At 45.7% G+C, this 26,941-nt stretch overlaps 1 protein-coding gene across 1 annotated transcript in view; it reads right to left on the minus strand.

The window, feature by feature from the left end:
• Positions 1 to 2,427: 2,427 nt before the first annotated feature.
• Positions 2,428 to 26,941, minus strand: part of LOC106601508 (SH3 and multiple ankyrin repeat domains protein 1) — a gene marked incomplete at its 3' end in the record, with an annotated part of 34,357 nt that continues 9,843 nt past the window's right edge. Inside the window, 14 exon segments of the mRNA XM_045712305.1 lie at positions 2,428 to 2,504; positions 3,028 to 3,100; positions 3,577 to 3,754; positions 4,140 to 4,311; positions 6,193 to 6,365; positions 6,662 to 6,728; positions 7,062 to 7,139; positions 7,255 to 7,331; positions 7,334 to 7,370; positions 9,577 to 9,744; positions 10,134 to 10,288; positions 11,055 to 11,163; positions 12,110 to 12,181; positions 19,964 to 20,167. Of these exon segments, the coding sequence (XP_045568261.1) occupies positions 2,428 to 2,504; positions 3,028 to 3,100; positions 3,577 to 3,754; positions 4,140 to 4,311; positions 6,193 to 6,365; positions 6,662 to 6,728; positions 7,062 to 7,139; positions 7,255 to 7,331; positions 7,334 to 7,370; positions 9,577 to 9,744; positions 10,134 to 10,288; positions 11,055 to 11,163; positions 12,110 to 12,181; positions 19,964 to 20,167 (1,640 nt within the window).

The raw sequence follows: 26,941 nt of genomic DNA on the forward strand, positions 1-26,941 counted from the left end.
TCATGTGTGTATAGTGTATGTATTGTGCATGAGTGTTCACCCATAATGAAAGCACCTCTTGTGATGGAGGGCAATAATCCACTCTTCTCTAGAATGTGTGTGAGCTTCCGTATCCCTATTTCACGGGCCGCTGCCCCAATTGAATTGTCATGTGTGTGTTTACTAAATTCACTGCCATGGGCTCTACCAGTGAAGGGGGGGCGCGACGGAGGGGAGGATTATTTGGATGGAGGGGGGGGAGGGGGGAGAAAGAAAGAAAGAAAAAAAGAAAGAAGGAAGGAAGGAAAGAAGGAAGGAAGGAAGGAAGGAAGGAAGGAAGGAAAGGAAGGAAGGAAGGAAGGAAGGAACAAGTAAATTAAGTAAAGAAGGGAGGATAAGGACAAATAGGGAGAAAGGAGGGAATGGATTGATAAAGATGAGACACTAGGGAGTGAACATGTATGAGAGAGAACATCTCTCTCCTCTTCCTCTAATCCTTGTTAATGTAATCGCTGTCCCACAAAATATCCATATTTAAGCCATTCATTTAGCTGACTGCCGTTCTCGAATCCGGCCTTGTTGCAAACTGTTCAAAGCTAGTCAGAGCAGTAAAGCCTGCTTCATTAGACATATTTCAGGAGTGTGTACAAGATCTCTTACTGTCAATATAAAAACATCTTCCATCTAAAAGCGGATTGAAAGGTGGTGATGGAGGTGAAAGTGGGGAGAGAAAGGGGGTTGTTCATTCATGTCTATTTCCTCTCCTTCGTTCTCTCTCCCCTTTTCTCTTCTTCGTCTAATTCTACATGCTGAAGAATCTCTCCTTCTCTTCACCTCCTTTCTTGCTCTGTTCATCCCTCTCTCCCTCCAGAGTGCCCTTCACTGTCTGATTCTCCAGATGGAAACACCACAGGGGAGGGAGGGTGATGGAGAGAAAATTAAAAATTACAGGGGTGAGTAAAATGGTGATGAATAAAAATAAAGGGAGCGATAGAGAGAGAGGGAAGGTGACAAAGCCAAATAGGTAGAGAGTGGAAAAAGCAGGGGAATAGGTGAGATGGATCCACCTTGTGCTCTGATAAAAACAGACTTAGGCAGTGAGTTAGCAGTGAGTTAGGCAGTGTTAGCAGTGAGTTAGCAGTGAGTTAGCAGTGACTTGTGACTTAGCAAAAAGTGTAAGGTGAGTTAGCAGTGAGATAGCAGGTGGTAGAGTGAAAGTTAGCAGTGAGTTAGCTGTGAGTTAAAGGCGGTGAGTTAGCAGTAAAGATAGCAGTGGATTAGCAGTGAGTTAGCAGTGAGTTAGCAGGTGTTAGCAGTGAGTTAGGTAGAGTTAGCCATAAGCGTGGTGAGTTAGCAAGTGTTAGCAGTGAGTTAGCAGTGAGTTAGCAGTGAGAACAGCCAGCCAGCCACAGACTGACTTAAACAACCTGGTTTTTATATGGTAGTGAGTACATTTGTTTAAATATCCCTGATGTGGGGTGTATAAACGTTTGTGTGAGTTTCCATGTAGTGGTGTCAGTCGCTTGGTAGAGCACGTAGAGTCTAAATGAAATTATGCAAAATAATGAATGCTTTTGTTGTGTCGCGCACTTGTGTTTTGTGTGTGTTTGTGTTGTCTGTGATAGCGTGCGGGCGGGGAGAAGGATTATCCGTACAATAATACATGTGTGATTTATAATGTGTTTATTTCTTTATAAATAATTCTCTCTTCTTACAGTCCAAGTCCAGGACCGTTAAATTGGTTTGCCTCATAACAGAGCCTCTCTGAGCCGTCACACAAAAACATGACATTAAAGAGAAGCGACTACATCCTAGGTGTTAAATTTGGAGGAGTGTCCAAAGTATCAAGGTAGCATTCTGGAAGTCAACAACAACAACAACGACAACATAATCAACAAGCACATCGTAGAGGACACGTCGATATGCAGTCTACCTAGAAGTTCAGATATCAGACCAGTACTGTAGGTGTAACTTCAGATATCAGACCAGTACTGTATACGTAACTTCAGATTCAGACCGTACTGTAGTGTAACTTCAGATATCAGACCAGTACTGTATGTAACTTCAGATATCGACCAGTCTGTATGTAACGTAAAGATACTATCCAACCCATAACTGTCCAACCCATAACCCAATCACAATCCATCGCACAGTAGATCACCCAATCACAATCCATCGCACGTAGATCACCCAATCATAGTCTCGAGTGGATCACTTCCACACATACAACACAGGTGAGGTTAATATACAGTATATTACCCATAGTCCCAAACACAAGTTGACACAGTACTGTAGATCACTCTAGGAAAACGGCCATCTTACAGCTACCCAACTCACTCCAACATATCCCAAGCATATCCAGGGCAAGATCACTCCAACTCACTGACTTCCAGGTAGACCTCTGAGTATGACACTGTGTAGAGAAAGACAAAGTCTCCCCATCCTTACCTGGGAGCGTCGAAGCTGTCGTAGGAGCCCACGGTGTAATGCCGGAACAGTCTCTTGGCTTTCTCACTGCGGCTCTCCTAAAACACACGACCACAGTGTTATCAGCATGATGCCTGCCTGCCTGCCTGCCTGCCTGCCTGCCTGCCTGCCACACTGACCAACACTGTCACTACAGTCACACGCTGCTGTTAGACTACAGCCTGAACCTCGACGGTAAACGTCTCTCTATTGAGTCTCTACATACAGTCAAACCAGCTGTGTTTACCACTGCAGCCTAAGGCCTTAGTGGTGGGCAGACACCACTACTACGACTAGTGTAGGACCTTCCTTCCCTGTCAACCCACACCTTGCTTCTGCTGCTCTAATCATTCTGAGTCTAGAGTGGTATTTCCCCAGTGTTACAACCCTAACTATAGACCTCCTGCTAAATGTGTTGTTTTTATGCCTGTGTGTCTGTGTGTAGCAGCCAGCGCTGCCGTGTGTGGAAGTGTGTGTGTGTGTGTTTTTCTGAGAGAGAGGCACGCTGTGTGTGTCTGCAGGTGTGTGCTCAGGGGCCTCACCTGAGCGGTTGTCCTGGCTACGGACTGCCACTTCCTCTACGCAGTCTGAGGGGAACCAGCCGGTCCGTCCCTTAACCGTGCCCTCCCAGAACCCTCCTCGCCCACACTCAGCACTGCATGAGGGGACAAGAAAGAGCGTTGCGCATCAGAGCAATTACCTCACACAGTCAGTATACACAAAACAACATATAGGCACAAACAAGGACAAGGAAATAGCCACAACATGTAAACACACACAGAGGAATGTAAACACACAAACAGGCATGCAAACCTCTCTACGTACTCACCAAGACATACATACCTGGAAACACCTTAGACTCACTCACAGACACACACATATTCATACCTGCAGACATTGAAGACAAGGACATACAAGAACCTTACACTCTCATTAAGACAGGTAGACTACATCCACTAGACAGACTCATACATACACCACTCACATCAGCAGACAGAAACCTAGCCTGGGTATCAGCATGAACATTTCATCTCCTGGGCAAATGTATCAGGCTGGCACCCAGGCTAGAAAAACACTTCGAATTCACATGAAAAAACACCCAGCCAGACAGTCACACAGCCATTCTCTGACACAGACACACTAAACACACACACCTTTGACTTTGTCTCCCTTGCTGATGCTAATCTCTCTGTCTCCCTGGGCGGAGTGGGAGCGCGTGGCCACAAACACACGTCCTGGGACGGCGCTGTAGAGACGCCTCCGCTGGCCCCCTGCTGCTGTAACCGTATTGCTGCTGACAGACCCCGCCCTGGCCAGAGGGGGGCAGCGTTCAGCATACAGCACATACATTACAGTACACAACCAACTCAGTGGCCTTGTGGTTAGTGTCTGCCTTCACGCTACAGAAACAATGGGCCGTTCTGGCTCGGACAAGGCTTACACTATACACAACCCTCATGCACAGTAGACCCAATCCTAACTTGAGGTCTGCATGGCTAATTTGGACTTTTGTGAAAACCATCTATTGATGGGAGATTTGTGTGCAAATTATTAATACAGATTTCAAGTTTGGATTGGGTGCCATGTTAGAGTCACAGCAGTGAGGGACAACTGACTCTGCTGTAGATGGAGAGAGAGCATGCTATAATGGAATTACACATCAACGGTTCTATCAGAACCATAGTCAGTCTTACCCTCCTGCTCCTCCTCCTGCTCCCCCTCCTTCTCCTTCCCCTCCGCTTCCTCCCTGCCTCCGACTCTGCCGACTCCTGTCCTCCTTTTCCCCTGCTCTCCCTCGGGACGGGAGCGAGTCCGCGCCCCACGGGGACTACTGGAGCTCCGCATGGTACCTGAATGCTTATAGCCCTGAGAGAGCGAGAGAGAGAGAGACACAGAGAGAGACACAGAGAGAGAGACACAGAGAGAGCGAGAGAGAGACACAGAGAGAGAGCGAGAGACAGAAAGAGATGAAAGGGCAACACCGGTTCAGTGGTCTGTACTACAGTATATTGGTGATGTACTACAGTATATTGGTGATGTACTACAGTATATTGGTGTTGTACTATAGTATATTGGTGATGTACTACAGTATATTGGTGATGTACTACAGTATATTGGTAATGTACTACAGTATATTGGTGATGTACTACAGTATATTGGTGTTGTACTATAGTATATTGGTGATGTACTACAGTATATTGGTGATGTACTACAGTATATTGGTAATGTACTACAGTATATTGGTGATATACTACAGTATGTTGCTGTTTCCCTTCTGACTTCAAAATGGCCCAAGTCGCTCCCCTCCTCAAGAAACCAACTCTCGATTCATCTGACGTCAAAAGCATCCCTTCTTTCCTTTCTTTCCAAAACACTTGAGCATGCTGTTTCTGATCAACCCTCTCGTTATCTCTTTCAGGACGATCTTCTTGACCCTAACCAGTCAGGCTTCAAGACGGGTCACTCAACCCAGACTGCTCTTCTCTGTGTCACGGAGACTCTCTGCACTGCCAAAGCTGACTCTCTCTCCTCTGTTCTCATCCTCTTAGATCTATCCGCTGCCTTCGACATCAGATCCTCCTCTCCACCCTCTCAGGGCTGGGAGTCTCAGGCTCTGCACACTCTTGGATGCTCAAACCCTACACAGGTCGCTCCTACCAGGTGACATGGAGAGGATCTGTGTCTGCACCACGTACTCCCACTACTGGTGTCCCCCAGGGCACAGTTCTAGGCCCTCTCCTCTTCTCTCTATACAGCAAGTCACTCAGCTCTATCATATCCTCACATGGTCTCTCCTATCATTGCTATGCAGACGACACTCAACTACTTTCCTCCTTCCCCCTTTCTGACACCCAGGTGGTGACACGCATCTCTGCGTGCCTGGCAGATATCTCAACTTGGATGTCGGCTCACCACCTCAAGCTTAACCTCGACAAGACGGAGCTGCTCTTCCTCCCGGGGAAAGCCTGTCCGCACTCCATCACGGTTGACAACTCCACAGTGTCACCCTCCCAGAGTGCAAAGAACCTTGACGTGACTCTGGACAACACCCTGTCGTTCTCTGCCAACATTAAAGCAGTGACTCGCTCCTGCAGGTTCATGCTCTACAACATTACGACCCGACCTTGCACAGGAAGAGGAGCAGGTTCTAATCCAGGCACTCTCCCGTCTGGACTACTGCAACTCTCAGTTGGCTGGGCTCCCCGCTTGTGCCATCAAACCACTGCAATTTATCCAGAATGCTGCAGCCTGCCTAGATTTCAACCTTCCCAAGGTCTCCCATGTCACCCTGCTCCTCCGTACACTCCATTGGCTTCCAGTCAAAGCTCGCATCCACTACAAGACCATGGTGCTTACCTACGGAGCAGCAAGAAAAACTGCCTCTCCCTACCTTCAGGCGATGCTCAAACCCTACACCCCAACCCGAGCACTCCGTTCTGCCACCTCAGGTCTCATGGAGCCCCCTCCCCCTATTCTAGCTCTGACTACTGATAGCTACTTTATTGAGGAAAAATGTAAACGTATGTCTGTGATACAGTATGTGGTTGTCCCACCTAGCTATATTAAGATGAATGTACTAACTTTAAGTCACTCTGGATAAGAGCTTCTGCTAAATGACTAAAATGTAAATGTAAAAATACACTACAGTATATTGGTGATGTACTACATAGCTACATTACATGATACATGATGTGAAACAGTAGTTCTCCCAGACTAGGTGTCCAGGTGCTAGGTTCCTTCCTCTACCTGTACAGACACAATGTTGGAGCCTGGTGTATTTGGCAGTGCCATCCAGTCAGGCAGGTTCATACTGTTATCACTGTTGGCACGCAGGAAGGGGTGAGGCTGGGGCAGCGCCAGGGTGCGCGGCGCACTCTCTCGCCTCTGAGGGGCGTATTTGGGAGACTCAAGAAAAGGAACTGAGAGAGTGTGAGAAGGAGAGAAGGAGAGAAGGAGAGAGAGAGAGAGAGAGAGAGAGAGAGAGAGAGAGAGAGAGAGAGAAACTAGACATAATTAGTTCACTTGCAGCACTCATTCAGATAGCAGGGACAGGAAGTATCCCAGTTTGATTGGCACACATACAAAATAATGTAATAAATATTGTGTGTACACACAACGTTGTTTTTAAAGAAACGTGAATGTAGACCCACTCTCACATACTGTCACATATGTTCATAGAGCATGAACTCCCAGACAGCCACAGGACAGAACGTACCTACATACGTGTCCCGATGGTTTTTGATAATCTCTCCAAGCTCAAAATGGCCGGACATGACAGCCACCTGAAACACACACGCTAGCCGAGTAAGGGACAGTTCTCACAGCATCCTCCACACACACACTCGCGCACACACACACACACACAGTATGCACATATTCCTTGTCTCAGCTGGCCTTTTGTAAGGAGGACAGAGTACGAGAACCCAGGTCAAGGGGTCAGGCAGAATTCTCCCACCTTGGACCCTCGTACACGTCACAGAACAATATCACTAAAACTGGTACATCTCATCCAATAGCATTTTCTGCTTCAGTAACTTCATCACACACAACCCCATCCAAGCAATGTACATACAAATACATCATTCCATTAGCCCAGCCATGTATTGTATAATCACCTGAAATGGGTTCTGCCCACTGTTATTCTTTGTGTCTTTATTGGCTCCCCTGTAAAGTAGAATTCGTGCACAGCTGTCCTGTATGGACAAAATACATGTCAATCAATTAGCAGCAAATAACTGTAATACTGGATTACAAAACTACAAAGTTATCTTTATGATGTTTGTTTATGACACTACTGGAGAGCACTACCTTGTTGTATAAAGCACAAATGTGCAAGGCAGTGTTTCCTGAGGCATTCTGGGAAGTGGAGTCTGCCCCGTAAAAAGAAGGTGCTCCAGATGCTGGGCGTTGCCATTCTGACAGGCCTGGGATCAGAGCAGAGTGAGAACAGAGAGGGAGGGAGAGAGAGAGGTGGGGGGAGAGAGAGGTGGGGGGACAGAGAGCGAGAAAGGTGGGGAGAGATAGAGAGATGGGGGGTAGAGAGAGATAGAAATAAAGAAAGAGAGAGAGAGGGTGGGGAGAGGGGGGATGGCAGGCGATCAGAGGTACAGAAAAGAGAAATGAATGAAGAGGGAGATAGAGATCACGGAAATAAAGAGTGGAGAAAGAGAGAGGGGGGTTATACATTGTCAAAAAGAGAGAGAGAAACAGGAACAACACACACATCAGAAAACAGCAAGAATACACACTTACAGAGCCTCTCACACATAGATACGCACATAGATACGCACATAGATACGCACATAGATAGACAACGACAACAGCACAAATACACACAGACATAATGATGAAAAGATGGAAAGAATGTTGAAATGGAGGGGAAGTTAGTACAGTACCTGTGTGTCTCCAGGGTTCTATCTGCTGTCCTCTTCATACCTGAGTTATGGAGTGACAGGGAGATGAGAGACGGGCCTCATCATGGGTTAGAGGGTACAGGGGGTGAGAGACGGGCCTCATCATGGGTTAGAGGGGTACAGGGGGGTGAGAGACGGGCCTCATCATGGGTTAGAGGGTACAGGGGGGTGAGAGACGGGCCTCATCATGGGTTAGAGAGTACAGGGAGATGAGAGATGGGCCTCATCATGGGTTAGAGGGGTAAAGGGGGTGAGTGACGGGCCTCATCATGGGTTAGAGGGTACAGGGGGGTGAGAGATGGGCCTCATCATGGGTTAGAGGGTACAGGGGAGATGAGAGACGGGCCTCATCATGGGTTAGAGGGTACAGGGGGTGAGAGATGGGCCTCATCATGGGTTAGAGGGTACAGGGAGATGAGAGACGGGCCTCATCATGGGTTAGAGGGTACAGGGGGGTGAGAGACGGGCCTCATCATGGGTTAGAGGGGTAAAGGGGGGTGAGTGATGGGCCTCATCATGGGTTAGAGGGGTAAAGGGGGGGTGAGTGATGGGCCTCATCATGGGTTAGAGGGGTACAGGGGGGTGAGTGATGGGCCTCATCATGGGTTAGAGGGGTACAGGGAGATGAGAGACGGGCCTCATTATGGGTTAGAGGGGTACAGGGGGGTGAGAGATGGGCCTCATCATGGGTTAGAGGGTACAGGGGGGTGAGAGACGGGCCTCATCATGGGTTAGAGGGTACAGGGGGGTGAGAGACGGGCCTCATCATGGGTTAGAGGGTACAGGGAGATGAGAGATGGGCCTCATCATGGGTTAGAGGGGTACAGGGGGGGTGAGAGACGGGCCTCATCATGGGTTAGAGGGGTAAAGGGGGGGTGAGTGACGGGCCTCATCATGGGTTAGAGGGGTACAGGGGGGTGAGTGACGGGCCTCATCATGGGTTAGAGGGTACAGGGAGATGAAATACGGGCCTCATCATGGGTTAGAGGGTACAGGGGGGTGAGGGACAGCCTCATCATGGGTTAGAGGGTACAGGGAGATGAGAGACGGGCCTCATCATGGGTTAGAGGGTACAGGGGGGTGAGGGACAGCCTCATCATGGGTTAGAGGGTACAGGGGGGTGAGAGACAGGCCTCATCATGGGTTAGAGGGTACAGGGGGGTGAGAGACAGGCCTCATCATGGGCTGGAGGGGTACAGGGGGGTGAGAGACGACCCTCATCATGGGTTAGAGGGGTAAAGGGGGGTGAGTGACGGGCCTCATCATGGGTTAGAGGGTACAGGGAGATGAGAGACGGGCCTCATCATGGGTTAGAGGGGTGCAGGGGGGGTGAGAGACGGGCCTCATCATGGGTTAGAGGGGTACAGGGGGGTGAGAGACTGGCCTCGTCATGGGTTAGAGGGTACAGGGGGGTGAGAGACGGGCCTCATCATGGGTTAGAGGGGTACAGGGGGGTGAGAGATGGGCCTCATCATGGGTTAGAGGGGTACAGGGGGGTGAGTAGCAGGAGAGACACATCAGGGTAAGGGAGGTGAACCATGACATGAATGGATAACATAAATATAGAGATGACATTTACACACTGACATTAACACAAATACACACACACACAAACCTATATACACACAAACACAGTGAAACGCTAATGGACATAGACACTTGAACACAGACTAAACCAGACAAAAGCACACAAACACAGACTTACACCTCAACCTACCTGGTGTGTCTCATCCCAGCCGTTCTCGTCCCTGATGGCCAGCTTGGCGCGGTGGTGGAGCAGGGTCTCACAGCAGGAGGTGTCGCCCCCTGTCAGCACAGTGTGGTAGAGCGGAGTCAGCCCCCGCCGGTCCTTATAGTCCGGAGACGCACCCAGAGACAGCAAGGTCTATAGGGACACACCAGGTAGACACACATACATACACTCTTAGAAAGAAGGTGCTATCTACAACCTAAAAGGTTTCTTTGGCTGTTCCCATAGGAGAACCCTCTTAATAACCCTTTTTAGTTCCCTTTCCACAGAGGGTTCTACATGGAACCCAAAAGACTTCTACCTGGAAGCAAAAAGGGTTCTGCTATGGGGACAGCCGAAAAACCTTTTGGAACCCTTTTTCTAAGAGTGTATTAAAAGATTAGTTGAATATCACTATAAAATATGTGATATCATTATAAGAACATCATGACTGTATCTCAATACAAGACACTATGCACAGTGGGTCCATACATGCTCCTTTAATTCATAGATGTGAGTGTAAGGAGGTGTGTGTGTGTGTTTACCAGCAAGGCTGTGTGGCAGTGGCTGCGGACAGCCTTGTGTAGAGGTGTGAGTCCGTCCTTGGACCTGAAATCAAGATGAGCCCCTCCCAGCACCAGCCCCCGTATGGCCTCCCCTCCCCCCGGCTCACACTGCACCGCCAACGTCAGGGGGGTTTCTACAGGGGAGAGACAGAGATGGAGCAATGGAGGGACGGAGGGGCTCATATATTTAATCAGACAGACAGGAGTGGGGCCATGGATTTATGACATGAACATCACAGCATCATGTCACTCTAGTCTACTGTAGTAGTACAGTATCTCCTATCTGATAGTGGCAGATGTAGAGCTCTCTGCTGCCCCCTGGTGTTGCCAGGTGGAAGTGCACCTCACACTCCCAGCGACAGCAGGCTCTGTTGTGTGAGAGGACTGTTGCAGCACACCCAAAACTGCCAACAGTAGCTGCCTGTTTCCCACCTCGTTATATTATCTGGCTCTTAAAGGAGACTCAAACTAACTGTCTACTTTGCTTATTATAATCCTCTTTAATAAAGTGTTAGATAGACAGAGCTTTGGGTAAGTGTGATTCAGAGTTGGAGAGAGTGTTGGGGGTTTTCAGGTCGAGGTTACAGAGGACAGCCATTAGCCATAGCTCCCACAGCTATCTTGGCTGTTAGCTAATTCAACTTGGATATGAACAGTTTGCTAGCTAGATGACAGGTTGTATGGCTGAAGGGTCTGGAAATGATCTCTAGGATGCTAAAAATACAGTGGCCATATGCCCCACAAATGTTATGGGTCACTAAGAAGGATTCCGTAGGGGGTCAAGGTATCAGGGACTACATAGACAGACAGACAGACGGACTAAATGGCTGATTGGTGCTAACTGACTGAGGAGAGGTCACAGGTCACCCTGGCAGCGGACAGCATCTGACAGCGTCTCACCTCCCGTGTCAGGGTCCTGGTAGTTGGGGTCAAGCCCTTTGTCCAAGAACTTGGCCATCTTGTCCACAGAGCCACTTTGGATGTAGTCCATGAACTTCTTCAGACTGGCCTATGAGAGGCATGAGGGGATAGAGAGAGAGATGAGGGGACTGCACTCCTACAAATAAAGCTGCTACCCAGAACCTAAAAGTGTTCTTTGGCTGTCCCCATAGGAGAACCCTTTGAAGAACCTTTTTCGGTTCAAGGGTTCTACCTGGAACCAAAAGGGTTCTACCTGGAACCAAGAAGGGTTCTCCTATAGGGAAAGCCGAAGAACCATTCGAACACTTTTTTCTAAGAGTGTGCCAGCGCTGCATTCCAGAGAGCAGAGTGGACACATTAATACTGGAGTTGTCTGCCACACAAAGCACAGCACAGCTAACAGTGGAGGACACATTAATACTGGAGTTGTCTGCCACACAAAGCACAGCACAGCTAACAGTGGAGGACACATTAATACTGGAGTTGTCTGCCACACAAAGCACAGCACAGATAACAGTGGAGGACACATTAATACTGGAGTTGTCTGCCACACAAAGCACAGCACAGCTAACAGTGGAGGACACATTAATACTGGAGTTGTCTGCCACACAAAGCACAGCACAGCTAACAGTGGAGGACACATTAATACTGGAGTTGTCTGCCACACAAAGCACAGCACAGATAACAGTGGAGGACACATTAATACTGGAGTTGTCTGCCACACAAAGCACAGCACAGCTAACAGTGGAGGACACATTAATACTGGAGTTGTCTGCCACACAAAGCACAGCACAGCTAACAGTGGAGGACACATTAATACTGGAGTTGTCTGCCACACAAAGCACAGCACAGATAACAGTGGAGGACTGCCCCAAGGGCCTGTAACTGCAGACAGACAGTGTGCAGTCCCACTCACACACACACACACGCATAAGTATGCACACACATACACACTCCCGCCAACACATACACCTTCATACTGCACAACAACCCACAACTCACATTGTTCCACACCCTTTGAAACAGACCAGTACCTTAGTGTGCAGCTTAGCCAGCTGTTTCTCATCTAGATTGGTCTGTTTGTACACTCTGGTCTTGTAACGAAACTAGAGAGAGAGAGAGAGAGAGAGAGAGAGAGAGAGAGAGAGAGAGAGAGTTAATCCTGACTGGAAGGCCTTTTGTCCTCAATTCTCTCAGCTTTTGTCCTAGATCCACATGATGGAGCCTGCAGATGTATTGCAAAATGATGCTTTATCTAGTTTACCCATAACTTCCCTCTTCCTCCTCTCTCAACGAAAAAAGGAAAAAAGAAAGAAACGGCACAGGTTTACACTACAGTTTCCAGCCACAGAGTGAGAGTAACCCACAGAGTAACCATACAGAGTAACCTTACAGAGTAACCATACAGAGTAACCTTACAGAGTAACCATACAGAGTAGCCCACAGAGTAACCATACAGAGTAACCTTACAGAGTAGCCCACAGAGTAACCCACAGAGTAACCCACAGAGTAACCATACAGAGTAACCTTACAGAGTAACCATACAGAGTAGCCCACAGAGTAACCCACAGAGTAACCCACAGAGTAACCATACAGAGTAACCTTACAGAGTAACCATACAGAGTAGCCCACAGAGTAACCATACAGAGTAACCTTACAGAGTAGCCCACAGAGTAACCCACAGAGTAACCCACAGAGTAACCATACAGAGTAACCTTACAGAGTAACCATACAGAGTAGCCCACAGAGTAACCATACAGAGTAACCTTACAGAGTAGCCCACAGAGTAACCCACAGAGTAACCCACAGAGTAACCATACAGAGTAACCTTACAGAGTAACCATACAGAGTAGCCCACAGAGTAACCATACAGAGTAACCTTACAGAGTAGCCCACAGAGTAACCCACAGAGTAACCCACAGAGTAACCCACAGAGTAACCATACAGAGTAACCTTACAGAGTAGCCCACAGAGTAACCCACAGAGTAACCCACAGAGTAACCCACAGAGTAACCCACAGAGTAACCCACAGAGTAACCTTACAGAGTAGCCCACAGAGTAACCCACAGAGTAACCTTACAGAGTAACCTTACAGAGTAACCCACAGAGTAACCATACAGAGTAACCCACAGAGTAACCCACAGAGTAGCCCACAGAGTAACCATACAGAGTAACCTTACAGAGTAGCCCACAGAGTAACCCACAGAGTAACCCACAGAGTAACCCACAGAGTAACCATACAGAGTAACCTTACAGAGTAGCCCACAGAGTAACCCACAGAGTAACCCACAGAGTAACCCACAGAGTAACCTTACAGAGTAACCTTACAGAGTAGCCCACAGAGTAACCCACAGAGTAACCTTACAGAGTAACCTTACAGAGTAACCCACAGAGTAACCCACAGAGTAACCCACAGAGTAACCCACAGAGTAACCATACAGAGTAACCTTACAGAGTAGCCCACAGAGTAACCCACAGAGTAACCCACAGAGTAACCCACAAAGTAACCTTACAGAGTAACCTTACAGAGTAGCCCACAGAATAACCATACAGAGTAACCATACAGAGTACCCATACAGAGTAACCTTACAGAGTAACCATACAGAGTAACCATACAGAGTAACCTTACAGAGTAGCCCACAGAATAACCATACAGAGTAACCTTACAGAGTAGCCCACAGAGTAACCATACAGAGTAACCTTACAGAGTAGCCCACAGAATAACCATACAGAGTAACCTTACAGAGTAGCCCACAGAGTAACCATACAGAGTAACCTTACAGAGTAGCCCACAGAATAACCATACAGAGTAACCTTACAGAGTAGCCCACAGAGTAACCATACAGAGTAACCTTACAGAGTAGCCCACAGAGTAACCATACAGAGTAACCTTACAGAGTAGCCCACAGAATAACCATACAGAGTAACCTTACAGAGTAGCCCACAGAATAACCATACAGAGTAACCTTACAGAGTAGCCCACAGAATAACCATACAGAGTAACCTTACAGAGTAGCCCACAGAGTAACCATACAGAGTAACCTTACAGAGTAGCCCACAGAATAACCATACAGAGTAACCTTACAGAGTAGCCCACAGAGTAACCATACAGAGTAGCCCACAGAGTAACCATACAGAGTAACCTTACAGAGTAGCCCACAGAATAACCATACAGAGTAACCTTACAGAGTAGCCCACAGAGTAACCATACAGAGTAACCTTACAGAGTAGCCCACAGAATAACCATACAGAGTAACCTTACAGAGTAGCCCACAGAGTAACCATACAGAGTAACCTTACAGAGTAGCCCACAGAATAACCATACAGAGTAACCTTACAGAGTAGCCCACAGAGTAACCATACAGAGTAACCTTACAGAGTAGCCCACAGAATAACCATACAGAGTAACCTTACAGAGTAGCCCACAGAGTAACCATACAGAGTAACCTTACAGAGTAGCCCACAGAATAACCATACAGAGTAACCTTACAGAGTAGCCCACAGAATAACCATACAGAGTAACCTTACAGAGTAGCCCACAGAATAACCATACAGAGTAACCTTACAGAGTAGCCCACAGAATAACCATACAGAGTAACCTTACAGAGTAGCCCACAGAATAACCATACAGAGTAACCTTACATAGTAACCCACAGAATAACCATACAGAGTAACCTTACAGAGTAGCCCACAGAATAACCATACAGAGTAACCTTACAGAGTAGCCCACAGAATAACCATACAGAGTAACCTTACAGAGTAACCCACAGAATAACCATACATAGTAACCTTACAGAGTAACCCACAGAATAACCATACAGAGTAACCCACAGAGTAACCTTACAGAGTAGCCCACAGAATAACCATACAGAGTAACCTTACAGAGTAACCCACAGAATAACCATACATAGTAACCTTACAGAGTAACCCACAGAATAACCATACAGAGTAACCCACAGAGTAACCTTACAGAGTAGCCCACAGAATAACAATACAGAGTAACCTTACAGAGTAGCCCACAGAATAACCATACAGAGTAACGTTACAGAGTAACCCACAGAATAACCATACAGAGTAACCCACAGAGTAACCTTACAGAGTAGCCCACAGAATAACCATACAGAGTAACCATACAGAGTAACCCACAGAATAACCATACAGAGTAACCTTACAGAGTAGCCCACAGAATAACCATACAGAGTAACCATACAGAGTAACCCACAGAATAACCATACAGAGTAACCTTACAGAGTAGCCCACAGAATAACCATACAGAGTAACCCACAGAGTAACCTTACATAGTAACCCACAGAGTAACCATACAGAGTAACCATACAGAGTAACCCACAGAGTAGCCCACAGAGTAACCTTACAGAGTAACCATACAGAGTAACCCACAGAGTAACCATACATAGTAACCCACAGAATAACCATACAGAGTAACCTTACAGAGTAACCATACAGAGTAGCCCACAGAGTAGCCCACAGGTAACCATACAGAGTAGCCTTACAGAGTAACCCACAGAGTAACCTTACATAGTAACCTTACAGAGTAACCATACATAGTAACCCACAGAGTAACCATACAGAGTAGCCTTACAGAGTAACCCACAGAGTAACCTTACATAGTAACCTTACAGAGTAACCCACAGAGTAACCTTACATAGTAACCTTACAGAGTAACCCACAGAGTAACCATACAGAGTAACCCACAGAGTAACCATACAGAATAACCATACAGAGTAACCTTACAGAGTAACCATACATAGTAACCCACAGAGTAACCATACATAGTAACCCACAGAATAACCATACAGAGTAACCTTACAGAGTAACCTTACAGAGTAACCATACATAGTAACCTTACAGAGTAACCATACATAGTAACCCACAGAGTAACCATACATAGTAACCCACAGAGTAACCATACAGAGTAACCATACAGAGTAACCCACAAAGTAGCCCACAGAGTAACCTTACAGAGTAACCTTACAGAGTAACCCACAGAGTAACCATACATAGTAACCCACAGAATAACCATACAGAGTAACCTTACAGAGTAACCATACAGAGTAGCCCACAGAGTAGCCCACAGAGTAACCATACAGAGTAGCCTTACAGAGTAACCCACAGAGTAACCTTACATAGTAACCTTACAGAGTAACCATACATAGTAACCCACAGAGTAACCATACAGAGTAGCCTTACAGAGTAACCCACAGAGTAACCTTACATAGTAACCTTACAGAGTAACCCACAGAGTAACCTTACATAGTAACCTTACAGAGTAACCCACAGAGTAACCATACAGAGTAACCCACAGAGTAACCATACAGAATAACCATACAGAGTAACCTTACAGAGTAACCATACATAGTAACCTTACATAGTAACCTTACAGAGTAACCCACAGAGTAACCATACAGAGTAACCCACAGAGTAACCATACAGAATAACCATACAGAGTAACCATACAGAGTAACCCACAGAGTAACCCACAGAGTAACCATACATAGTAACCTTACAGAGTAACCATACATAGTAACCCACAGAATAACCATACAGAGTAACCTTACAGAGTAACCCACAGAGTAACCATACATAGTAACCTTACAGAGTAACCATACATATTAATCCACAGAGTAACCATACATAGTAACCCACAGAATAACAATACAGAGTAACCTTACAGAGTAGCCCACAGAGTAACCATACAGAGTAGCCCACAGAGTAACCCACAGAGTAACCATACAGAGTAGCCCACAGAGTAACCATACAGAATAACCATACAGAGTAACCTTACAGAGTAACCATACATAGTAACCCACAGAGTAACCATACATAGTAACCCACAGAATAACCATACAGAGTAACCTTACAGAGTAACCCACAGAGTAACCATACATAGTAACCTTACAGAGTAACCCACAGAGTAACCATACAGAGTAACCCACAGAGTAACCTTACAGAGTAACCCACAGAGTAACCTTACAGAGTAACCCACAGAGTAACCATACAGAGTAACCTTACAGAGTAACCCACAGAGTAACCATACAGAATAACCCACAGAGTAACCATACAGAGTAACCCACAGAGTAACCATACATAGTAACCCACAGAGTAACCCACAGAATAACCATACAGAATAACCCACAGAGTAACCATACAGAGTAGCCCACAGAGTAACCATACAGAATAACCCACAGAGTAACCTTACAGAGTAACCCACAGAGTAACCCACAGAGTAACCATACAGAGTAGCCCACAGAGTAACCATACAGAATAACCCACAGAGTAACCATACAGAGTAGCCCACAGAGTAACCATACAGAGTAGCCCACAGAGTAACCATACAGAATAACCCACAGAGTAACCTTACAGAGTAGCCCACAGAGTAACCTTACAGAGTAGCCCACAGAGTAACCATACAGAGTAACCCACAGAGTAACCTTACAGAGTAGCCCACAGAGTAACCATACAGAGTAACCCACAGAGTAACCTTACAGAGTAGCCCACAGAGTAACCGTACAGAGTAGCCCACAGAGTAACCATACAGAATAACCCACAGAGTAACCTTACAGAGTAACCCACAGAGTAACCATACAGAGTAACCCACAGAGTAACCTTACAGAGTAACCATACAGAGTAACCTTACAGAGTAACCCACAGAGTAACCATACAGAATAACCCACAGAGTAACCATACAGAGTAACCCACAGAGTAACCATACATAGTAACCCACAGAGTAACCCACAGAATAACCATACAGAATAACCCACAGAGTAACCATACAGAGTAGCCCACAGAGTAACCATACAGAATAACCCACAGAGTAACCTTACAGAGTAACCCACAGAGTAACCCACAGAGTAACCATACAGAGTAGCCCACAGAGTAACCATACAGAATAACCCAAAGAGTAACCATACAGAGTAGCCCACAGAGTAACCATACAGAGTAGCCCACAGAGTAACCATACAGAATAACCCACAGAGTAACCTTACAGAGTAGCCCACAGAGTAACCTTACAGAGTAGCCCACAGAGTAACCATACAGAGTAACCCACAGAGTAACCTTACAGAGTAGCCCACAGAGTAACCATACAGAGTAACCCACAGAGTAACCTTACAGAGTAGCCCACAGAGTAACCGTACAGAGTAACCTTACAGAGTAACCCACAGAGTAACCTTACAGAGTAACCCACAGAGTGAGAGTCGCCCACAGAGTAACCTTACAGAGTAGCCCACAGAGTAACCTTACAGAGTAACCCACAGAGTAACCTTACAGAGTATCCCACAGAGTGAGAGTAGCCCACAGAGTGAGAGTAGCCCACAGAGTAACCTTACACAGTAACCCACAGAGTAACCTTACAGTGTAACCCACAGAGTAACCTTACAATGTAACCCACAGAGTAACCTTACAAAGTAACCCACAGAGTGAGAGTAGCCCACAGAGTAACCTTACAGAGTAACCCACAGAGTAACCTTACAGTGTAACCCACAGAGTAAACTTACAGAGTAACCCACAGAGTAACCATACAGAGTAACCCACAGAGTGAGAGTAGCCCACAGAGTAACCCACAGAGTGAGAGTAGCCCACAGAGTAACCTTACAGTGTAACCCACAGAGTGAGAGTAACCCACAGAGTAACCCACAGAGTGAGAGTAGCCCACAGAGTAACCTTACATAGTAACCCACAGAGTGAGAGTAACCCACGGAGTAACCCACAGAGTGAGAGTAACCCACAGAGTAACCTTACATAGTAACCCACAGAGTGAGAGTAACCCACAGAGTAACCTTACATAGTAACCCACAGAGTAACCTTACATAGTAACCCACAGAGTGAGAGTAACCCACAGAGTAACCTTACATAGTAACCCACAGAGTGAGAGTAACCCACAGAGTAACCTTACATAGTAACCCACAGAGTAACCCACAGAGTAACCTTACATAGTAACCCACAGAGTAACCCACAGAGTGAGAGTAGCCCACAGAGTAACCTTACATTGTAACCCAGAGTGAGTGTAGCCCACAGAGTAACCCACAGAGTGAGAGTAACCCACAGAGTAACCCACAGAGTGAGAGTAACCCACAGAGTAACCTTACATAGTAACCCACAGAGTGAGAGTAACCCACAGAGTAACCTTACATAGTAACCCACAGAGTAACCCACAGAGTAACCTTACATAGTAACCCACAGAGTAACCCACAGAGTGAGAGTAGCCCACAGAGTAACCTTACATTGTAACCCAGAGTGAGTGTAGCCCACAGAGTAACCCACAGAGTGAGAGTAGCTCACAGAGTAACCTTACATAGTAACCCACAGAGTGAGAGTAGCCCACAGAGTAACCTTACAGTGTCACCCACAGAGTAACCTTACAGAGTAACCCACAGAGTAACCTTACATAGTAACCCACAGAGTAACCTTACAGAGTAACCCACAGAGTGAGAGTAGCCCACAGAGTAACCTTACAGTGTAACCCACAGAGTAACCTTACAGTGTAACCCACAGAGTAACCTTACATAGTAACCCACAGAGTGAGAGTAGCTCACAGAGTAACCTTACATAGTAACCCACAGAGTGAGAGTAACCCACAGAGTAACCCACAGAGTAACCCACAGAGTGAGAGTAACCCACAGAGTAACCTTACAGAGTAACCCACAGAGTGAGAGTAACCTTACAGAGTAACCCACAGAGTGAGAGTAACCTTACAGAGTAACCCACAGAGTGAGAGTAACCTTACAGAGTAACCGTACATCCAGGCTGTATATACATTTATATTAAAAATGTTAGTCATTTTGCAGACGCTCTTATCCAGAGCGACTTACAGTAGTGAATGCATACATTTCATACATTTTTTTCTCCGTACTGGTCCCCTGTGTACATACCTCCAGATATGGTACCCCCTTCTCAAAGGATTGTGGGTACTCTCTCAGCATCTTCTCCTCCTCCAGGAACTTGGCGTCATGGCCTTCGGTGGCTGGTTGGAACAAACCGTAGTTCAACACGTCCCGCAACGAATCGGTCAGAGAACACAGCACCTGCTGCTTGGCCTTCCAAACGGTCGCATCCGGGTTGAACCGCAAACACTTCTGCAGAGGAGACGGGGAGAGAGAGGGAGGGAGAGGGAGGGAGGGAGGGAGAGAGAGAGGGAGAGAGAGGGAGAAGGAGAGAGGGTTCAATGGTGGTGCTTATAGAGAAGAGATGGAGAGAGGGGGTAGTTGGGGTTTAGATGAAAACACTAAAGAAGAAAAGAGAGGAAAAGGAAAGCATTGAACTATAAAGTAGAAAAGTGTCAGCAACTTAACAGTCTGGACTGAGGGAAGGGTCCTGGTGCAGTATTAGTGTGTCTGTCAGAAGTGGAGAACCGCTCCTCGCTGCAGTACTGCTGTAATTACCATTCTGAACCACTAGGGAGAGACATTGTGAGTCCACCACAGGGACCAGTGATGTGTATGGTTTTATTTACATTTACGTCATTTAGCAGACGCTCAGAGCGGCTTACAAATTGGTGCATTCACCTTATACAGTAAGGAGATATGAATGGCTGATTGTACTGTCTCCTCTGACCAGTGAGCTCCTGTATGGTGAGATGAATAGAATGTTTGACTGTGCTGTATCATATGGGCACAGTTAGCATTGGAGAGAGAAGGTCCTTAATATGTTTCTGTAGATCATGAATCAAACAGTCTTCCTCTCTTTCTGTCTCGCTCTGGTGTGAGTCTGGGCTGAGGCTGAGGTAGAGCATTCCCCTGACCTTGAAGCAGCTGTGTGATTGGTCCTTCTGGAGAGCAGCTGGATCTCTTGCTGCTTCTGCATGCATGGATGTATCCTCCACGGTTCAATACATCTCACTAACGTGTTTAACTCTCTCTTTCTGTCTTAATCTCTCCCTCACTGGCTGTCTCACACACTCTCTCTGTGTGTGTGTGTGTGTGTGTGTGTGTGTGTGTGTGTGTGTGTGTGTGTGTGTGTGTGTGTGTGTGTGTGTGTGTGTGTGTGTGTGTGTGTGTGTGTGTGTGTGTGTGTGTGTGTGTGTGTGAGGGAGAGGGAGAGAGTGAGCATGGAATACTGTACAGAGGTGTAACATGTCTCTCTCCCTCTCTTTTATTCAGTCTGGGTTTGTGCACAGCCAACCAAATCACTATGGCAACCAGTTCATTAGTGGAGCAAGCTCCTTGTTGCCATAGAGACATCCCTGTGTTCCCTTGGAGATGGGGAACTATGGGATAAAGTGAGAGAGTGCCCGTGCCTGTGTGTGTGTGTGTTTTACAGTGAGTTGGAGAACGAGAGAGGTGGAGTCAGGGGGAGGAAAGGGTTTATGTATGAGAGAGGGAGAGAGAGGGAGAGAGGGAGGGATATAGAGAGGGAGGGAGGGAGTGAGAGAGAAAGAGAGATGAGAAAGAGAGACATTGAAAGGGAGAGTAAAAGAGAGAGGATGAGTAGGTATGTCAGCATGCAATAGATCGTTTCTTCCACACATGCTGACATACTGCACCAACATGTACATTCAATCACACACTACAATTAACACTCAGTCCCATCAAACAACACACACGCAAACAGAATGCAAGCTAGGGAAGCTAAATATAACCTGAGATCATTGAGGAGGAGGACAAAGTTTATCAATACAGCATAATGCATGAAGAATATTCCCATAATCACCATCATTATTGTTTCAATTATTATGATACTGTATAATTACTGTAATTCTGCTTTACATTTTATAAATGTTTTATTAACCCATCCACCACCCTCTTCAGAGGACATGTCTTTCCTACTTCATATACATAGATTTTACATAAAGATTTGACATATACATTTTAATTCTGCAGTTAATCTTAGGGGCATTAGCACATTTGTTTAAGACAGGGAGGTTCTGCTCAACACCAAAGCAGGTGGGAGAAGAGGAACGGGTGGACCACTGAACAAGCAACCTGATTGGTCCATATAGCTACTGATTGGTTGATATGACTCATTGAACTCTCTCCTGAGCCCTCCACTCCAGACTCCAACTCTTTACGGACTTCTAACAGACAGCAAGACATCTCTGCTTCTGAGTCTGACTGCTTCTGACTTACTGTTATTGATTCAGTATTATAGACTAACAACTAGCTGTTGGTTGAGGCAGCTTACAGGCCAATAAGTGACAATAAGTGACAACAGTCCATATTGACTGTCACTTCTCTCTTTTACACTCATATTGCAGTCAGGGCCGTAGCTACATATGAAGACACCGAGGTCCGGATCTTTGCAATTTTTCAGAATTTGAAATATATATATTTTGGGAACTCAGTCGTGGTCTCAACTTACTGTTGAGAATTAGAATAGTAGAATACACAAGACATTTCAAAACGTGGTTGTTCATCAGCAGTTTCCCTTCCTGTCCCACACTCACAGTCACTCAATTAGTTCATATCTGTTAACATTTTTTAGATTGATAAATGAATCTACTTAGTCTAGCCAGCCATCTAAAGTAATCATGGTTGAATTACCAACCGGGCACGCAGGGCACTTTCCCAGGGGCCCTGACCTCCAAAGGGACCCCATTGATTTTGTAAGTCACTCTCACTCAGATACCATATTAACATGGTATAAGTCATGGCAAATGTGTAGAACTGCAGGAAATTACTACAACAAAAAATCTGTAAATCTGTTTACCTTTTGCTAATAAAGTACTTTTTCTGCTAACAGATCCCTCTGTATGTTTTTAATCCCGGTGCTGAATTGATGGGGCGTCAGCGTAGCCTAGTGGTTAGAGCGTTGGACTAGTAACCGAAAGGTTGCAAGTTCAAATCGCCAAGGTACAAATATGTCGTTCTGCCCCTGAACAATGCAGTTAACCCACATGACTAGGCTGTCATTGAAAATAAGAATTTGTTCTTAATCTGACTTGTATAGTTAAATAAAGATAAAATTTGAGTTAATGAGGCTAACTGTATTGCTAATAGGCTATATGTTTGTTAATGAGGCTAACTGTATTGCTAATAGGCTATATGTTTGTAGATGAGTTAATGAGGCTAACTGTATTGCTGATAGGCTATATGTTTGTAGACGAGTCAATGAGGCTAACTGTATTGCTAATAGGCTATATGTTTGTAGATGAGTCAATGGGGCTAACTGTATTGCTAATAGGCTATATGTTTGTTAATGAGGCTAACTGTATTGCTAATAGGCTATATGCTTGTAGATGAGTCAATGAGGCTAACTGTATTGCTAATAGGCTATATGTTTGTAGATGAGTTAATGAGGCTAACTGTATTGCTAATAGGCTATATGTTTGTAGATGAGTTAATGCGGCTAACTGTATTGCTAATAGGCTATATGTTTGTAGATGAGTTAATGAGGCTAACTGTATTGCTAATAGGCTATATGTTTGTAGATGAGTAAATGAGGCTAACTGTATTGCTAATAGGCTATATGTTTGTAGATGAGTTAATGAGGCTAACTGTATTGCTAATAGGCTATATGTTTGTAGATGAGTTAATGAGGCTAACTGTATTGCTAATAGGCTATATGTTTGTAGATGAGTAAATGAGGCTAACTGTATTGCTAATAGGCTATATGTTTGTAGATGGACTGAGGTGAATGAAGCTAGAGCAACTTGTTTTTGCAGTTCTCCAAATTGCAATTTAGAGTTTTTAAATCGTACAGATACGTAGTAAATGAGCTTCAACTTTCTTAAAATATTTTGGAAGGAGTGGGATTTCACCCCCACCCTCTCTCTCTCTCTCTCTCTCTCTCTCTCTCTCTCTCTCACTCACTCACTCTATTGATCTATTATATCTCTGTCCATGTTACTCTTTCTCCATCTTCCTGTATCTGTGCTGACATTCGTTATCTCTGCAAAATATAGTATGGGCCTCCCTCTCCTTCCTTCCTTCCTTCCTTCCTTCCTTCCTTCCTTCCTTCCTTCCTTCCTTCCTTCCTTCCTTCCTTCCTTCCTTCCTTCCTTCCTTCCTTCCTTCCTTCCTTCCTTCCTTCCTTCCTTCCTTCCTTCCTTCCTTCTCTCTCTCTCCTACCCTCTGGCCCTTTTCTGCAGGGCGAGTGCAGGTGGATTAGCAGCCTTTAATGAGAACTATGGGGAAATAACCACCCCCTCTCTCCCACTCTGTTTAAGTCAATTTCTCTCTCCCTTTCTCCTTCGGCCTCTATCTCTCTCACTACCTCTTTCCCATCTATTTTCTATGTTCCCCCTCTCTAGCTACCTCACAGTCACGCAGTCCTCCTTTCCACATTCCTTTCAGCCCCGTTTCCCTCCCTCCCTCCATCCCCTGTCCTCTCCACTCCTCTCTTCACCCTCTTATCTTAGCCCCTCTTCACCTCTGGCTGAGAACTGAGAAGGCCCTTACAAGGCTTACAGTTGTTGGTCTACTCTAAATGTATGTCAATGGGATGGTATGTTACTATGTTTATACAGCAGGTAAGATGACTGTGTATAGATGTACTATATACTGTATGTGTACCATTCCAGTGTTTAATTGCTATATTGTAATTACTTCGCCACCATGGCCTATTTATTGCCTTAACTCCCTTATCTTACCTCATTTGCACTCACTGTATATAGACTTTTTGTTTTCTTTTGTTCTACTGTATTATTGACTGTATGTTTTGTTTATTCCATGTGTAAGTCTGTGTTGTTGTATGTGTCGAATTGCTATGCTTGATCTTGGCCAGGTCGCAGTTGTAAATGAGAACTTGTTCTCAACTAGCCTACCTGGTTAAATAAAGGTGAAATAAATAAATAAAATCAAAAATATATATCAGGGAATATGTGGGCACTTCTTAGCCAGTTGTGGAAATCCTCAATTCATAACATTTGTGTTTATAAGCTGCTGCCCGTCTCTCCATGATCTCATTACAATACAATTAACCAGCAATTAGAGTTTATTGAGGGCGAATTAGCTGACATGTAGAACAGGCCTAATACACTGGGATTATACAACCATATTACCCCACTGCACAGGAGAGAAGGAGATAGGACAGAGGAGAGAAGAGAGAGAGAGAAGGGAAAAAGTGAGGTAGGGAGGGTGAAGGGACGGTGTGAAAGACAAAAGGAGGGAAGGACAATATGAGATGGAGGTGAGGTCAGGAGAGAGGAGAAATAGAAGACAGGATATTGTCCTACTCCTCAGAAACATCTAGAAGTCATGTGGTGTTACTGACCATAATGTGGTAGCACTAACTGTAGTATTGGTTATCTTTGATCATGTCAAAATACATGTTCCTTCCATAAGACACAGAGAAAGGATCTTGGGTAAGCAATTCCCCAGCATGCTTCTCACTGTTCGCACACACGGCGGAGCGAGGGAACAAGTAACAGCAGGAGATCCACAGAATACAGTTACACTCAGTATACACAGTAATACACAGTACTACACAGTAATACACACTCACATAGTCATCATAACACATTCAAATCAGCACACAGACACATACAGTGCATTCTGAAAGTATTCCGACCCCTTCCCTTTTCCACATTTTGTTATGTTACAGCCTTATTCTACAATGGATTAAATAAAACAAAACAGAAATACCTTATTTATATAAGTATTCAGACCCTTTGCTATGAGACTCAACATTTTCCATTTATCATCCTTGAGATGTTTCTACAACTTAATTGGAGTCCACCTGTGGTAAATTCAATTGATTGGACATGATTTGGAAATGCACACGCCTGTCTATATAAAGGTCCCACAGTTGACAGTGCATGTCAGAGCAAAAACCAAGCCATGAGGTCGAAGGAATTGTCCGTAGAGCTCCGAGACAGGATTGTGTCGAAGCAAAGATCTGAGGAAGGGTACCAAAAAATGTGTGCAGCATTGAAGGTCTTCAAGAACATAGTGACCTCCATCATTCTTAAATGGAAGAAGTTTGGAACCACCAAGACTCTTCCTAGAGCTGGCCGCCAGGGCAAACTGTGCAATTGGGGGAGAAGGGCCTTGGTCAGGGAGGTGACCAAGAACCCGATGGTCACTCTGACAGAGCTCCAGAGTGCCTCTGTGAAGATGGGAGAACCTTCCAGAAGGACAACCATCTCTGCAGCACTCCACCATTCCAGCCTTTATGGTAGAGGGGCTTGACGGAACCCGCTCATCAGTAAAAGGCACATGACAGCCCGCTTGGAGTTTGCCAAAAGGCACCTAAAGAGTCTAAGACCATGAGAAACAAGATTCTCTGGTCTGATGAAACCAAGATTGAACTCTTTGGCCTGAATGCCAAGTGTCACGTCTGGAGGAAACCTGGTAACATCCCTACGGTGAAGCATGGTGGTGGCAGCATCATGCTGTGGGGATGTTTTTCAGCGACAGGGACTGGGAGACTAGTCAGGATTGAGGGAAAGATGAACGGAGCAAAGTACAGAGAGATCCTTGATGAAAACATGCTCCAGAGCGCTCAGGACCTCAGACTGGGGTGAAGGTTCACCTTCCAACAGGACAACGAAGACAACGCAGGAGTGGCTTCAGGACAAGTCTTTGAATGTCCTTGAGTGGCCCAGCCAGAGCCCGGACTTGAACCCGATCGAACATCTCTGGAGAGACCTGAAAATAGCTGTGTAGTGACGCTCCCCATCCAACCTGACAGAGCTAGAGAGGATCTGCAGAGAAGAAAGTGAGAAACTACCCAAATACAGGTGTGCCAAGCTTGTAGTGTCATACCCAAGAAGACTCGAGGCTGTAATAGCTGCCAAAGGTGCTTCAACAAAGTACTGAGTAAAGGGTCTGAATACTTATGTAAATGTGAGATTTCCGCTTTATTTTTTATACATTTGCAAAAATGTCTAAAAACCTGTTTTTGCTTTGTCATTATGTGGTATTGTGTGTAGATTGATGACCATTTAACAATAATAAAAAAAAATGTAAATA

Source organism: Salmo salar, unplaced genomic scaffold (assembly GCF_905237065.1).
Source record: "Salmo salar unplaced genomic scaffold, Ssal_v3.1, whole genome shotgun sequence".
Lineage (NCBI taxonomy): Eukaryota > Metazoa > Chordata > Actinopteri > Salmoniformes > Salmonidae > Salmo > Salmo salar.